The sequence below is a fragment of the Phyllobates terribilis genome, unplaced genomic scaffold (genome assembly GCF_046119375.1).
Source record: "Phyllobates terribilis strain yellow unplaced genomic scaffold, ASM4611937v1 Scaffold_7__3_contigs__length_470593459, whole genome shotgun sequence".
NCBI classification, from domain to species: domain Eukaryota; kingdom Metazoa; phylum Chordata; class Amphibia; order Anura; family Dendrobatidae; genus Phyllobates; species Phyllobates terribilis.
The window spans coordinates 245,510,654-245,527,914 of record NW_027362767.1 but is presented as its reverse complement, the minus strand read 5'-3'; the positions used below and the strand labels follow the sequence as shown (position 1 = coordinate 245,527,914).

General features: G+C 44.0%; 1 protein-coding gene across 1 annotated transcript in view; it reads right to left on the bottom strand.

The window, feature by feature from the left end:
• Nucleotides 1–9,982, bottom strand: part of PRRX2 (paired related homeobox 2) — a 33,505-nt gene extending 23,523 nt beyond the window's left edge. The window contains exon 1 of the mRNA XM_073640104.1: nt 9,174–9,982. Coding sequence (XP_073496205.1) covers nt 9,174–9,408 — 235 coding nt within the window. The 5' untranslated portion in view covers nt 9,409–9,982. The remainder of the gene's footprint in view (nt 1–9,173) is intronic.
• Between the last annotated feature and the right edge of the window lie 7,279 nt (nt 9,983–17,261).

Below are 17,261 nucleotides of genomic sequence, written 5' to 3'. Positions count from 1 at the left end.
CCAACCATGCGGTTATCCTGTAATACCACATGCTGGCAGAGCTGGACCCTCTCTAGAGCTATCCACTGTCTCATTCAGTGATAATCATAACATTCACTGACCTCATATCACCGTGTCTCTCATCCCATTACCGACAACAATCCAATGTGGTTACAATTAGTGTCTTGGTGCCGCCGTGAATCCTGTGTTTTTTTTTTCTTTCTTGGATCTCGGCCTTTACCTCTCCAGTTTATCTTATGTCCTGGCTATCGTCTTTCTATAAAACATCCGTTTCAGACATTGGGGAAGAGTTTTCCAAACTGGTGCAATCAGATTCCAGTTCTTATTTTTAATAAGCCCTGTTGACAATTATTGTAGTAATCTGTTTGGTTGCGTTGACATCAACTCCACTTTTCGCTTGCTCTAGTTTTTATAAATCCACTCCACTGACATTATAGAAAACCTGTAACATTAAATACGTACTGTATTTTTGGCCTATAGGATGCACTTTTTAGCATGACAAAATCTTGCTAAAAAGTGTGTGTGTCTATAGTCCAGAGGCAGCTTCCTCTGATTGAGTAGAACATTGACAAAACTGTGTATATGTAGCAAAGTGGTGTGTGTGTATGTAACAATGCAGTGTGTGTATGCATGTAGCAGTGCTTTGTGTGTGTGTATGTAGAAGAGCAGTGTGTGTGTATACATAGCTGGGCTGAGTGTGCATGTACTGTGCATGCAGCAGTGTTGTGTATATGTGAATCCTGCAGAGACAATACATATTGTGCGTGTTGTAAAGTTTTGTATGTATATGTATAATACACATGCTGCAGAGTAACAGTAATAGGAGAACTATTTCCTCCCTACTCTACCTTTTTTCATTAACTTTAGTGATATTGACCCCTCTACTTCTGTACACCGCCCTGAAAATTTTAATCAGTAAGAAAAATGTTTTTCATATTTTCTGGTGTAGTAAAGTGTGTCCTATTGTCTGAATAATAGGGTATTTTTAATCTGGTAAATGCCGCTGCTCTTCTGAATCTGGCGGTATTCTTCTTTTGTTGCTGCGCTTTTCCGCTACTGAGATATGACTCTCCCTTCCATATACTAAATTTAGTCCTGTTATCCAAGGGGGCATGGCCCTCAATTCTTGTCTGTGGGCGTCTTCTTGAAGACCACTCGCATTTGGCTAAAAAGACTAGATTTATATACAGAGAAGAGAGGGCCATATCTCAGCAATAGAGGGGCGCAGGAAAAAAGAAAAACTACGCCATATTCAGGAGAACAGCGGCATTTACGCCAGGTAAAAAACATTGCATATTTATGACAGGTGACGGGTTCCTTTAAATTGTTAAAAACTTGATTAAGATGCTGCTTACTTATGTCCATATCTGAAAAGTCTGAGTGACTAAATGGTGGCATTACCGCCAGAGGTGTACCTATAGTATAGAGGTAACTGTTGTGCATTGCCTCTAGTATCTAAGAAGGTCCAAAGACCCATAAGGAGACACCAGTATTATAAAACATGTATGATAAGTGCACCAAATTCTGTCAGATTTTGAAGTATAATATCACATCTGGTTTTAGCATCTGGTTTTAGAACTATTAAGTATTTTAAACATTTTTTGTGATTCACACAGCCAATGGGGTTTGGCTTACAGAAAATGGGTGTGGTTTAGAGAGAAAATGGATGTGGCTTCATTGCAGCAACATGTGCTAAATTTCACCAAAATTTAAGAGCAAAGTAAGCCAGCCAATAGGTTGTATAAAGTTTGGCAAATATGCCTACAAATGCGCCAAATTCAGCATCCATCATGAGCCCCTGTGATAAATTTGGTGCATTTTAGTTTAAATTTCAGAATATCATTAATAAATCTGCCCCACTACAGGCAAAGGGATGTAGTGAATGTGGATGAGTGGACTCGTGGATGGTCGGGTTTGACCAAACCTTAGTCAGAACTCTACCTAAATTTGAACCTGAACGCCATAGAAGTCAATGACCTGAACCTGAAGACCTGAACTTTGTTGTTGTAAAAGGCCTGTAAAATTGTCTCTCTCTTTCACTCTGAACTCTAAAATGGACTTTCGGGAGAAGTCCATGTTTGGAATTCAGCACCAGACTCTAGGTTTCCGGTATAAACCCCGAACTTTACAGTTTGGGGTCGCTCATCTCTAGTAGTGAATAAATCAGTACACTGGGTTTGCCATTTGGGATTCTAGAAAAGTTTGGTAGGTGTTTTGGGATATAAATTCGTTTTCACCAGGGATGTTCAAAGGACCCTGTAGATAATTTAGTTGGGGATCCCCAAAATTAGATGCCATAGCATCGCCATAAATAATAATACTCACATAATATGATAGATAGCAGAAAGTCACTAACTTGTTGTTCCCTAGAACAAGTTCTTGGGCCCCTTAAACTCTGGGCCCCATAGAAGTTAGTATGGCAGCTACGTCTACAGTCACAGCCATGGATTTTACCCAACTTTTCCAGTAACAGATGCAGTACAAAGATGGGTTTTTAAAGAAGACATTTCAAGAAGTTTTTTTTTTAATTATTAGTTTTGGAAGTTTTTTTTTTAATTCTACTTTTGGATTATTTTCCCTTTTTTCGACATTTCTTTCACCTCTCGCCCCCCCCCCCTTCCTTCCTTGTTTCCTCTCTGATCCCCCATTTGGATGCTTGATGCCACTTCTCTGGTTACGTCTCCCCGCTCTTGATTCCTGCCTGCAGGCACACTTTATACAGGCCCCTCCTGTGTTGTGCTCTCCTGCCCATGTGGCTGCACTTTCCTTGCGTGTGAGCGGCACCTCCCAACATCTGGTTTAATGTCAGATGCTGGCGCCTTTACTCAGCCACAGGCTCCATCACAGACAAAGGCTGTAAGAGCTTCTCTCTTCCCTGCCTAGACTGAAATTGCTGTAATATCCCAGAAATTAAAAAAAAAAAAAAATTCCCCGATTTTACAAAAATTCCCCAAAGACAAAACAGGATGTATGATGATGAAGATACAATGGTGAGGCATGGTGCATTGGCTCAGTTTGATGCAGAATTTGCCATTTCACCCTGGGAGGTAGGCATAATACCTGGCAGTCAGTGTTGGCATACTGCCCCTCCCCGGTTTCAATTTATTTATTGTATATTGAAATGGTGATTACAACGTACATTTCCATGTTCAGACGTAGCGCCAGCCAGAACAGTGTGGAAAATCTCAATTTCTGCTGTTGGCGTCTTGCAAAAATGACTTTATTTAATTGTTCCCTTTTGGAACCAGATGTATCGGAGTAGTCTCTGGTAGGAGACAGGTTAATGCGCCATGCTGGGTTTTCTTTTCCTTTTTAGCATTTGATCTTTTAAAATTAACACCCCCCATCCTCTCCCGCCTTCAGTCCTCTGGCATCTGTCAGAAAGAAGGTGACTAACTCTAAATCAGACCATGTTTGCCGGAAGGGGATGTCAAACCATGGCGCAGACAAAGCACAGTGGGGCAGATTATCAATAATATCGGAGGGGCAAATTCTGGAGCCATGTCTTCCGAAAATTGTCTCTAGGCTGGCACAAGCTCTGAAATGATCTGTCGTAAATGGGCTCCAGAGTTCTGTCCTTGTACATCCAGAAATGTCACTCCAGATACAACGTACAAGCAACTTAAATAAAAAGAAAGTATATTTTATTCCTTTTTTTATTATTCTTTTTTATTCTACTATAATCAGTGACTATACGCTTATAATACATTTTAGTTTGGCAAAGCTATTGCCAATTGTTTCTATTTTTTTTTAACTCTATAGGTTTTATTTTTTCTGCGTATTCGATATATTGCTTGCCGTCAAATCCTGTTCCATCCATTTCCCTTTATTGAATGGGACTATATCAAATAAAAAAAAAAGATTCCACAATGCAGCTTAACAATTGTATCTACATTATCACGCCGATTCTTTCTTTCTTTGTAATTAATAACTTTTTCAATTCAACCAATCATAACCTAGTCGTTTGACATGAATTTAAAATACAAAAATAACAATAAAAAAATAAATAAATAAAGCAAAAGATAAAAAAAAAATTAAAAAGTTTAAAACTTATTGTAAACTTATCACAAGTTTTTAGAGTCCACTTGCTAATCGCTTAAAACCCCCCCAAAAATTAAAAAGTTGAAAACTTATTGTAAACTTAATACAAGTTTTTAAAGTCCACTTGCTAATCGCATAAAAACCATAAAGATTAAAAAAAGTTGAAAACTTATTGTAAACTTATTACAAGTTTTTAGAGTCCCCTTGCTAATCGCCTCCTCCTTAATAGTTACTAATTTATAAAGGGATGCGATTTTTTGACAATTTCACATTTTTTAAGAACTTCTATAAAATGGTTCTACATAGAATACAAAAAAAACATTTTTAAAGCATTTATTGATATTTTTTGTGCTTCCCTCTATGTCTCTATCTCTCCCACCCCCTTTTGTAGGAGCCATGTGCCTGTAACTGGGCCGGGTGGAGATACAAAAACAACACTAGCGTCAGCCAGAAATAATACCGGGTAAGGCAGAGGAAGAAAAAAAGTCATATAAGTCCAGAAGACAGTTACAAAGCGCAGGCCCTAAGCCATTTGTAGTGGTGCGCTGTTGTTCCGTGGATGAATTAAACCTATGTATAGAAGTGGGACTATAGGCCAGGAAACAAAGTAGTCTTAATTAGGCCTAAATAACGTGTCATTTCTACCCCCCCTCCCCAACACCTCTTTGATGTGCCCGGCTGCAGACCCGTAGGTCACCGGTTACTTGTAACTTATTGTATAAACAGGGAAATAGTGGAAACCTAATCTCTTTTATGATAACATAGCTTGTGATGTGTTTTATAAACAGGGACATCAATTATATCCACTATTTCCCTGTTTATACACCGCTCTGCAATTATCCAGCTACCTCGGCTGAGGTCTGCAGTCAAACAAAATGTCAGATCTCTGCCTCGAATCAAATACGAGTTGGCAGGTAGTTACCATGAAGATCACGCTTACATTTAGACTTTTTGTATTAGGGTTTTATGTTTATTTATGTTTGTTGATGTCGCATGCAAAAAAAATATTTTTTTTCAAATTGTGTTTTTTCATGAATATTTGGCCACTAGGGGCTGCGGGAAAAAATAACACACTCTCCTCCTGTGTTTATTTTACGGATTGGAAATTAGGTATCATGTATATGGAAGAGATAGGACATAGAGCCGATACAAAGGTGCACAGAATCCGTTTGGCTGTGTAGGTATTGAGCCGTGGTTGTGTGGATATAGGGTATAGGGAAGATACAACTGCACATATAGTCCCAGTGGCTTGGAATAACGTTGAGTACCACCAAATGGTGTATATGTATAAGTTGTACAGAACCAAAAATATGAAATCAGAGGCATAGAGGCGTAAAGTGTAATCCCATATACTTTTATAGGCACCATATTAACGCTTTATACTTGGGCATGTGTCAAAAAATTGCATCCATTGAGTCCTGCCATACGGTGCATACATATAGTACCGTATTATAGAAATATCCTCCAAAATTACACTATATACAAATCATGCAGGAAAAAAAACCCCTCTACATGCCCTTATATGAAATCATAGGCATAGAGAGATAAAATATAGTACCATAGACTTCTATGGATACCGAATTACCTCTCTGTACTCGGGCATGTATGATCACTGGCATAAGCCATAAGTGTATATGTAGACATATTTGTAGGCTGAGCCATCATGACACGCCATCTTCAAAAAACTTCATACCAATTCATCACATGCACCAGTTTCTATAAACCAGTAGTTATTACATGGGCATCATATATTGGGTACTGGTGCCAAAGGAGACTTATTCCTACACTAGAACCTAGGTACAATTTATTCTACTTTTAATTTTATATTGCCATGCATTGATTAGGGTACTGGTACTAACAAAACGTAATGAAATAAATAAAGTATCATTTTTGGAGTAAAACTGGACCCCAAAAATTTACCTAATAGGCACTTGATAAAGAAATAAAATTATATATATATATATATATATATATATATATATATATATATATATATATATATATATCATTTGAAAGGCCTTCCAATGAAGATCCTTCTTTATGGGAACCCATGACAGTGGAGGATGGATGGTTTTATGACAACTCATCTTTTTCTGTTGCCACTTTCAGAGCTGTTAATGGCTGGTAATTGGAAAAAGGGACGTCCTCTAATAAAACACATACAAGTCACACGTGTTGTAAAGGGGGTCGGTATTTATACACTACACATATGTGCCTGGATAAACCGCTACTATAGTACAATAAGAAAGGAAACGCCTGGCCCAGGCCTAGTTATTTCTGGGGGGTGGAGGGGGGGGTTCATCTTTTTGGGAAAATACGTGAATAGACTATGACGATCTGTCATTGATTAGATGCAGATTGGTGATGTCAGAAGATTGCTTCCATGGAAAGAGATCTGGAGGCTGCATTAACCGCTTTCTTCATAACTGTGATACCTGCTCTCCGACGACCAGGAATTAGACGCAGAGTCCTTCAACCAACTATGTACCAGGTTTCCCTGCACTTCATTAGAAAACCACTGATAATATTCTGTAAAATTATAAGAAGCCAAATGACAGATCAATATCATTATTAGTGTGTTTGGGCTCTGCAACCAAACAGACTGAGAACTATCTATCTATCTATCTATCTATCTATCTATCTATCTATCTATCTATCTATCTATCTATCTATCTATCCCATATGTATGTATGTATGTATCTATCATCTCTGCTTCAGAAAGTTCTGTGAACCGATACGTTGCCACATGGTCTAATAAAAGTAAACCTTTTCTTTTCTGCTTTTTGGAATGCTACCTTTTCTTCCTCTTCTATTTATCTGTCTATCTAGTTATCTATGTGTTATCTCCTTATTTTATCTATCTGTCTCATACAATTTATTTATGTTTCTGTTATATCTATCAAATATTTATCTATTTTTCTCTTGCACACATCTATCTATCCATTATCTATCTATCTATCTATCTATCTATCTATCTATCTATCTATCTATCTATCTATCTATCTATCTATCTATCTATCCGTATTTCATTTCTCCCAATGGTGATTTTAGGTTGTCATTTTTTTCCATTAGTCATATATTACTTATTGAACCCTTTACACAAATCACAGAATCTGTAATTCTACAGAATGTAATTCATGTAATCAATGAGTCGTCATTAGACATGATTGATTTGATACCTGCAATGTCTTATCTTAAATCACTAGGTACATAAACAATGCAGCCTCATAAAGTCACCTGACAAAGTTAGCTCCGCTACATCTGGAGGTTCATAGGCTGCTTTGTTATCTCTCAGTAGTAGGGGGCACTTAATGTAAACAAATGCAGTTTATGGGGTACTTAGAATAAATCAACACACTTAGGGAAAATTAGACTGGTGAAACATTTACAGAAAGGATTACACTAGTAAATGGAAACCTTGTGAAATAAAAAGGAAAGGTCGCAAATTGCAAATTAAGAAGTTTCGCAATCTAATTAAAAAGTAATATTTTTTATTCTATTGAATACTATAAACATAATTAGTTTCGCAACTACATCTGTTGCTCAATGCAACCTATCAAATCAAATGTCAACTTCATAAGTTATATCACATTCTCGCTGCTGCCCCCTAAAAGAAAGATGGAAAATAAAAGATTTTTGAAATTTTTTGATTTAAAAAAAAAAAAAAGTTTTACACTAAATTTAACCAATGCTTTTATGACGGGTTTCATCTTATCCTGTAAATCATCGTCCATCCACAAAACCATTAGGCCTCAGCGTCGTGAAATCTGTCACTAATTTATTTGAACGAAATCGTGGTCATAATCAAAACCTGCACTGCGAGTAATGAGGAGATATCCTATAAAAACACCAAACATTTCCTTGTATGCGGAGGATACTTTTATATAATTGAAAATTGCCCCCTAGGGTCTGTGAGCATCAGGTTGGGGCGGGGGTTAGAGAGTTGATTGAGTTTTTGGGATTATATTTTTACCAAATTTTCAAAGATATAAAAATGCAAAAATATATATATTTTTTTACTTTTTAAACAGCTTTATTATTATTATCATTATTATGAATATTATTTTAAACTAAAAATGTCTAAAGATTTGAATATTTTGAAAAATCAAAACTTTTTTATTTAATTTAATAATATTGTAGGACTTGTAATAGTTTGTCATCTTAGCCAATGGTGTCCGGTGTCCTTAGGGATTAAAGGGAGTTAATCATACAATGTCAAAAATTTTGAAAGCCACTGTGTGGCCTTATCCACTTCCCATAGGTGAAATTTGGAGATTTTTTAATTTATTTTTTTGTTTTACGATTTATTCCGTGGTTACACCGAACAAAACGTCCTATAAAAGACATGAACAGGATTTTTTTTTGCAGCAATTAAACTGATTACAGCTTTCATTACGCTAGGATCGAGACACAATTTTGCATCAAATTAAAGGACCTAAATCCGGAATAATCTGAAGTACAATTTTTAATTTTACCTGCACAGACAATATATTGACTATTGATTATATACATATATGCAGCTCTTACATGTTATGGGATACCCACACCCCAAAAACATACTTAGGTTAATTGGGCGGCTATGAATTTGTCCCTAGTGTGTCTTTTCTATGGGTAAAGGGGATTATGGCTCATATGTGCACAGGAGTCAATGTGAGAGTAGTCTCTGTACATGGCTGCTGAATGTGTCTGCACTATATACATTGACTTATTAGCTCATCAGACCCGTCCATCATCATTAGGTTTCTAAGGAAAGTTTTGACAAGCTGCACTGTAGCAGATGTAGCAGAGTTGTATTAGACATTGGTTATAGGATATGACACTCTTCTTTCCTGCTCTGCTACATCTATATCTACCTCTTCTACACACGTTGTAGTCACTTCCATCAGGGATGCATCTTGAGAACTCAATAATGCACAGATAATTCCACGCGACAAACTCGGCTCTGCTGCATTTGACAGATTCCGCCTTGCTACAGCCAGCAATGAGGCAGAAAATATTTCTTAATTTGAACAATTATCCAGACATGAGATTCACACACCCCCTTAAGTGCACTGACCCCTCCCCATCTTTGGGAAGCATCTTATGGGTGCAGCCCAGATAGCCCATAATTTTGCCGGTATGGCGAGTCTTACCTTCCTGTACTGTCACTTCGCTATCGCTGCTACCCCCAGTCATCGGGTCCTTGTCCTCTTCTTCGTTCGGTGGCCGCAGATCTCTGGAGCCTTGCATCCCTGCGGCCGCCGCTTCCTCCAGGTCCAAGAGGTGGCTGACACTAAAGTTCTTCCTGCTGTGAGGAAGTTCTGGAGTTTCCAAAATCCGCATTGTGTTGGGGGGTCCTGACTTATCCAGGCCAAGATCCCTGTCCATGCCACTTGCCCTACACCCTTCACCTCCCTTTCGCCCTTTTTCTTCCCTCCCGATCTTAAAATTAAAACTTTTTGAATAAAAAGTTCTTGAAAAACTTCTTAACTACTTGTCTTCTGCTGCCTCTTATTCTGGTCTCTCCAATTCTGGTGTTTATCTCTGGTTTCGCCCTCCACTGACTTGACTTCCCCCACTCTCTGATTTCTTGTGCTGTCTCCTATCTTGCTTCCTTCCCTCTCTTCTCCCCTTAACTCTCCCTGTCTTCTCTCCCTCTTTAGGGCAGGGACCAACTCTCACTCACATGCACTTTCAGCCAAGTGACCAAAAAAAAACGCCTTTTGCTGACGTCTAGAAGAAAACAGAACTTTTTTTTCCCCTTTTTTTTCTTTTCTCTCTCTCTCTAGTTCTTAGATAAATCTTTCCACACGCCCCCTCCTTCTCTGTCAGAGGTGACCCTTGACCCCCCTTCCCTTTTTTTTCCCCCTAGTAAAAAAAAGAAAAAAAAGAAAAGGAAAATTAGATGGTCAGAGTGTTTTTCTTTCAGCTCTTCAAGATGTGTCCTAGTGCTTCAAAACGTGAGGTTAAGTGCTTCTATCAACAAGTGCCCGTATGAGGAGAGGGGGATTCTCTGAGAGCTTATGGGGTGACTGCCGGAGGTTGGGGTGGATCCATAAATTCTTATGTGGAAATAAGTGACCTTAGAATAGGATCGCAGCACCCGAAGGAGCTCTCAAACAAGGGTTAAATACATATTATATATTATGCATCCTCAAAAGCTTTTATGAGTGTCAGCTCTATTCCCTGTCATTTTAAAGAAGTACTCCACCTTCCCCCATACAATATGGGATAAAGTAGATCTTAAAGCAAAACTACAACTCCCAGCATGCCCTGACAGCTGCATGCTGGAGACCACCATATATGATGATAATATTACCAAGCCCTGGCTGTTTGGGTTCACTTTATGTGAATCAAAGGCAATCATATGCTTGAATAGGAGACAATTGCATACAAGACAATTCCATAACATTCCGCTATTGTTACAATGATTAGTATTATTCTTGCATACAACAGTCTCTGTCCGTTGATTGGCTACAAGGGATTGGATTTCCTATAATGGTGATAGCAGAATGGTGATAGCAGAATTGCATTAGGGAAAAGAACAAAATGAAATGTATAAATTTGGAACGTATTTAACTTGCTGTCTACATTTCACGTCTGAATGGTCTCATGATCTTCAGGTACAAGCTCCTCTCCCAGCAGTTCCATCGCTGGTTTGTGTATGACACAGGAAAAAGTGGAACGGAACTGTGTGAAGGGGGCTGTCTGACTGCTCATTTCAATAGCTAAGCCAGCACCCTTCTTAGTCACACCTAATGAAGGTTGAGAAGGGAGCATTTGTAGCTAGAGAATGGAGAACCATTCATATGTGAACTATCCCCTTAACAAATCTGTTGGCCATGCTGCAGATGTTTTTTGCACAGAACCATGATTATTTTTTTCTTGCGTATTCTCACAATGGTTTTCACCCCTTTTAATGCAGCCGGGTAACATTTCTGAGACATCTTTATCAAAATCCACATTTTACACATGCAGATTTCGCTGCAGATTCGACATGGATTTGCAACAGATTTTTTTCTATCCTGTATAGACATACCCTTAAACGGAATTTGTCAGTAGGATTTTACCCCAAACTATTTATATGTGCATGTGGTTCTTTAAAAGACACCTTCAGTAATATCTTTACATGGTCAGTCCGTTTATCTGTTACTGAGAATTCAGTGTTTGAATTGATATACAAATGAGGCTGAAGAGTTATGGTAGATCTGAAGCCTCTGTCACTCCAGCTCTATTCCCCGCCCAGTGCCACCTCCTCCTGGTTGACTGACAGCCTCTGTGCTGTGTGACTTCAGGTAAAGGAAAAGGAGGTGGTGCTGGGCAGGGACCAAAGCTGGAGTGACAGAGGCTTCAGATCTACAATAGCTCTTCAGCCTCATTTGCATATCAATTCAAATGCTGATTTCTCAGTAATGGAGGAACTGGCCATGTAAAGGTATTGCTGGACTTGTCTTTGAAAAAGCTACATGTGACGCGCCCCCTGGGCCATGTTGTTAGGGATACCCGGAGCCGGATCAGATGGGGGTTGTAGTCTCCGAGTGGCTGTGACCCGGTCCGTGCCCAGGGTGTCAAACTCAGTGTGAGGCAGTCCTGGTAGTTGTTGTTTCTGTGTCGACTACGCCACCCGTTGGTTTGCGGTCAAAAGGCCGCCGCTGCAGGATGGTCCGCTGAGGCTGGTGGTGTGTGTGCAGCTGTGGTAGTATAACCCCCAACGGGAGGGGTATAGCCTCAGGGGGTCAGACGTGGAGGATGGTGGTTGTGAAGGTGCAGCAAGGAGACTCAGACGCATAAAATGCAGTTCCAGGGTTTTACTTACTGGTGTTGCTCGGGTCACTGTGTACAGCAGTGACCACCCAAGCCGTGCTGCGTCCACCAGGTCCTGGACTCGGTCAACTCCCGGGCAATTCTTGAGTATGGTCCTGAGCTCCTTTCTGACTCTCCCTTCTTCTGGCCGTTCCCACCAGGGATCCACTTTTGGCCGGCTCCCTCGGGTCTCTTGGTGGTCAAGCCTCCTCTGGGCTCCCTGACCCTATGCTTGGTATGCCTTTCTAGTGGATTTGGTGAGGGTCGTGGCAGATCCTGCCCACGACCTCCGGTTCCTGGCTAAGGTGTGCTGTAGCCTCCGCCAGCTTGGGATCCGGTACCCTTTTGCCGACCCTTCACCCTTTTGTCCTTATTCTGGGATCTTGGGGTCCCCTCTGCGCCTCTGGGTCTCTCTTCCTTCTCCTCTGCTCTGCTTCTCAGGCTCTCAGACAGACTGTCTGACTGACTCACAGGCTGACTGACTACTGACTGACTGACCCTGATCTAAGATGGTGCCCACCTTATATACTCCCTCTATGTGTGAGCTCAGGTGACCAGCACCCAATGAGCTCCTAGCTTTACCCAGGCTGCTCCCCCTATCTGCCCCTACACTACTGGGATGTTCCACCCCCCTCCCACTCCAGCCAGGGACAGACGCTGTCGTACCTGCACATATATCTGGTGGGAGTACCGTTGTTCTGTCCCCCGGAAATGGGATGTATGTAGTGCATGCAGCCTACTAGCTCAGTTCCATACTCCATCCTTACCCGGGAGTGGAAGACCACACCTCTGGGTTGAGGTGCAATACCCCTGTAGCAACCGAATCCTCAGGGTGCTACATTCCCCCCTGCTAAATCACAGCTCGTCCTCGGGCTGTAAAAGAATAAACATCCAAAAACATACAATTTTTTTTCAAAACATAAACATATAGAACATTATATATATCATAAAACTTTTCATATTAAACATTCTTGTTCCTCCGGCCACGGTGCAAATTGTGACCGGGTAAGTGCCACAGTCTCTTCTGGAAGAAAAACAGTTTCCTATAAAACCAGTAGGGGGCGCCTTAAAAAGCGCAACTATATACAAGGGGAGGTATGGCCGCTCTCAGTCCTCGGCCAATGGGGAAGAGGAATGGCTGTTCACAGTCCTCAGCCTGTTGGGGGATAGGGACACACGGGTACAATTCACTGGTTCCAACGGGGACTATATTTTAAGCTATTAACTGTTCTTGTACCCTGATGGGTAACTATTTTACAGTTTCACGATACCGTACTCTAATGACGGCGTCCTCCTGTTCCTTCTCGCGGACAAACTTCAGACCCGTCCGGGTCCTCTTGCTCCTCCTCACACCGCAGCTCCTCCTCCCTCAGGCGATGTACATGGAGGGCGTAGGGTACTTTGGCACACTTGTGCCGGGTGAACGTGACCTCGTCCCCTATGTACAGGTCACGACCTCTGTGTCCCTCCGGCAGATGGCTTTCTACGTCTCTGCGGGTTACAAAGACGTCGCCGGGGGTATGATGGTCTCTTATGAAGCCCCACCCATGCTGCAGGTTGAATTTAATCACAGTCCCGATGGTACGGGGACCATGAGCTGCACGGGGGTTCCTCCTGGTCCGGCTCTTCTGCCCTGCGCTCTGTTCCTGCAGCCGCTGCTCGCGGACCCGCCTCTCTCTCCTTTCCCTGTCAAAGACCTCCAGCTGCTGCCGGCAGCACTCTGCACGCTGGGCTGCGGCCGCCCGTGTTTCTTGGGTGAACCCCATGAGGTCTCCTCCTGTGGGGTCCCACTCAAACTGCGCCTCCTCCAACGAGAGCGGGGTCATCTTGACAGGCGCCGGAGGCGGTATCAGGGGCTCATCCAGGGGTCTTTCTTTTCGGAGTCGGGGATGGTGGTACTCCGGTGGCCACGCAGGGGGCTGCCCATCCGGGCAAGTGTGCTGGGCAAATAGGTCTTCACCCAGGTGTGGCGCTGTGGATGTTGAGGGCGCGGAGGTGGTAGCGGCGCCCAGGTTTACCAGGCCTTGCGACCAGGCTTGGGGCACCCTGAAGGTGAAGGGCACCGTGAAGACGGCGGCGCCCGGGTGTTCCTGGCCTTGCGACCAGGCCGGTGGCTCGGCAGAGGTAGAGGGCGCTGTTGGTACTGCGGCGCCCGGGGGCACTCGGCCTTGCGACCAGGCCGGTGGCTCCGCGGAGGTAGGGGGCGCTGTTGGAATTGCGGCGCCCGGAGGTACTAGACCTTGCGACCAGGCCGATGGTATTTCCTGCTTCGCCGCGCTCAGGATTGAGGCGCATGACGTCACAGGGGTCGCGGCCGCGGCTTCTGCTTGAGGCCTAGTCTGGCACGGTGACGATGCAGCGACGGGCATGGCAGGGGGAATTTCGGGCTCTGCGACGGGGAGCTGGGACAGGTACACGGTTTCTCGGCTCGGGGTAGAGACGTCTCCTTTACCTGCCTCCGTCCGTTCAGCTCCCTTCTCGGCGCCGTCTCCGGCCTTCATTCCTCCTGCGCCATCCTCAGAGGCGGTCTGTCTCCTCGTCTCGGGCGGCGTGCTCCGCTGACGGGTTCCGGTCTGCTGGGCCATCTCACGGCTCCACTCCGTCAGCGTGTCTTGCTGCACCTAGGCCATCCTCCGTGCGAGGCCCTCCAGCGCGGTCTGTGCACACTCCCGGTCTCGGGGGAGCTGTGCTAGGATCTCCACTAAGCCTAGTGGGGTTGTTGCTTGCAGCAGGCTCCTGACCACTGGGTCGGTGCTGCCTGTCTCTCCCTCCATCTCCGGGTACGCTTTCTCTGGACTCCTCTCCAGACTTCTTGTCTCCGGGTGCGCTCTCTCCAGACTCCTCCAAGCTGCTCCCATCTTCACTCTTTTGTTCTGTCTACGCCCATCCTGAGGGCGGTCCTGGGGCAACTTTGTGATTGCCAGCTCCAGGGGCAGTTCTCTCACGCTGATGGACATATCAATCATCACAGTCTCTGCTGGTGGGGGCGGTTTCCACTTTTGGCGCCATTTTCGGTCCTGGCCCACGATGGGAGGTGGCCTCTTGCCATCCTTTGGCACGCCCATAATGGCGTCCGCTCTGCCAAGGCGGGAAATCTTTTCTGATGGCGGGAATCGCTTCCCAGTGGCGGGAAACTCTGTGGATGGCGGGAAAAGACTGCAGATGACGGGCAAATGGCGGGAACTGATCCGAGATGGCGTCCGATGGCGGGGACCCTCTGGAATTGGCGGGAGACTTCTTTTTACGGTAAACATGAACTTTTCTTCAGGCACGCAGTACCCGGTGGTTGCGGGCACGTGATCCTGCCGACTACGCCAAAGTTGACGCGCCCCCTGGGCCATGTTGTTAGGGATACCCGGAACCGGATCAGATGGGGGTTGTAGTCTCCGAGTGGCTGTGACCCGGTCCGTGCCCAGGGTGTCAAACTCAGTGTGCAGCAGTCCTGGTAGTTGTTGTTTCTGTGTCGACTACGCCACCCGTTGGTTTGCGGTCAAAAGGCCGCCGCTGCAGGATGGTCCGCTGAGGCTGGTGGTGTGTGTGCAGCTGTGGTAGTATAACCCTCAACGGGAGGGGTATAGCCTCAGGGGGTCAGACGTGGAGGATGGTGGTTGTGAAGGTGCAGCAAGGAGACTCAGAGGCATAAAATGCAGTTCCAGGGTTTTACTTACTGGTGTTGCTCGGGTCACTGTGTACAGCAGTGACCACCCAAGCCGTGCTGCGTCCACCAGGTCCTGGACTCGGTCAACTCCCGGGCAATTCTTGAGTATGGTCCTGAGCTCCTTTCTGACTCTCCCTTCTTCTGGCCGTTCCCACCAGGGATCCACTTTTGGCCGGCTCCCTCGGGTCTCTTGGTGGTCAAGCCTCCTCTGGGCTCCCTGACCCTATGCTTGGTATGCCTTTCTAGTGGATTTGGTGAGGGTCGTGGCAGATCCTGCCCACGACCTCCGGTTCCTGGCTAAGGTGTGCTGTAGCCTCCGCCAGCTTGGGATCCGGTACCCTTTTGCCGACCCTTCACCCTTTTGTCCTTATTCTGGGATCTTGGGGTCCCCTCTGCGCCTCTGGGTCTCTCTTCCTTCTCCTCTGCTCTGCTTCTCAGGCTCTCAGACAGACTGTCTGACTGACTCACAGGCTGACTGACTACTGACTGACTGACCCTGATCTAAGATGGTGCCCACCTTATATACTCCCTCTATGTGTGAGCTCAGGTGACCAGCACCCAATGAGCTCCTAGCTTTACCCAGGCTGCTCCCCCTATCTGCCCCTACACTACTGGGATGTTCCACCCCCCTCCCACTCCAGCCAGGGACAGACGCTGTCGTACCTGCACATATATCTGGTGGGAGTACCGTTGTTCTGTCCCCCGGAAATGGGATGTATGTAGTGCATGCAGCCTACTAGCTCAGTTCCATACTCCATCCTTACCCGGGAGTGGAATACCACACCTCTGGGTTGAGGTGCAATACCCCTGTAGCAACCGAATCCTCAGGGTGCTACACATGCACATATAATAGCTTGGGGGTGAAATTCTGCTGGCAAAGTCTCTTTAATGTCCACACAGGATGGAAAAAAAATCCGCTGCAAATCCATGCCGAATCGGCAGCGAAATCTGTTTGCGTAAAATGTGTATTTTGATGTAAGATGAATTCTGAAAAAATGATCTGAAGGTATAAGGCAGTCAGCAGGTGAAGTTTGTCAGTAACAACCAATCAAATGCTTATTTCCAAACCACACCTTGGAATTGAAGGTTGGTTGTAGGGATGAGCGAATTGATTGTAAATTAATCGATGTTGCTCCAAAATTTGCACCAAAAAATTTGAACAATTCCATATTTCGAGGGGATTCAATTTGTACCATTTTGCTGGATTCTGAGGTCTGGAAGGGGGTTAAAAAAAATTAAACTGTACATACTAATGTCTCCTCGGCCCTCCCCATAGCTGTACCGCTGGTGCCGTTCCCAAACCGGTACTCCAATCTTCTCTTCTTTAGTCTTTTTCTCTAACTAGACAATATAGAGCCCAACACGCATCACTATAGAACCAGAGGGAGAAGACATGGAGGCGCCGATAGGGTGATAAACGACAGCGGCAGGGGAACAGGTATGGGGAGGGCCAAGGAGAGGTGAACTCAAAGGTTTTTTTTTATATTTTTAACCCCTTCCCAGCAGATTTTAATTGACTTGCATTAAATTTATATGATGCTAATCAAATCTCACCCCCTGAATTGAGCAAATCTGCCCAAAATAAATTTTTTTACGAAATGTGCTCACCTTTGGTTGGTTCCCATTCTCTGTGCATGTTTCTGGGTAGGTAGTTGTTAATTGGAGAGAGACCCAGTTAGTATCTTCACGCAATGCAATGCTTTATGGGATAAATTATGCAAATTAGATAATTCTCCAGAAGGAAGAAAACTTTTTCTAGTGCCACCCCTCTTAGCCAATG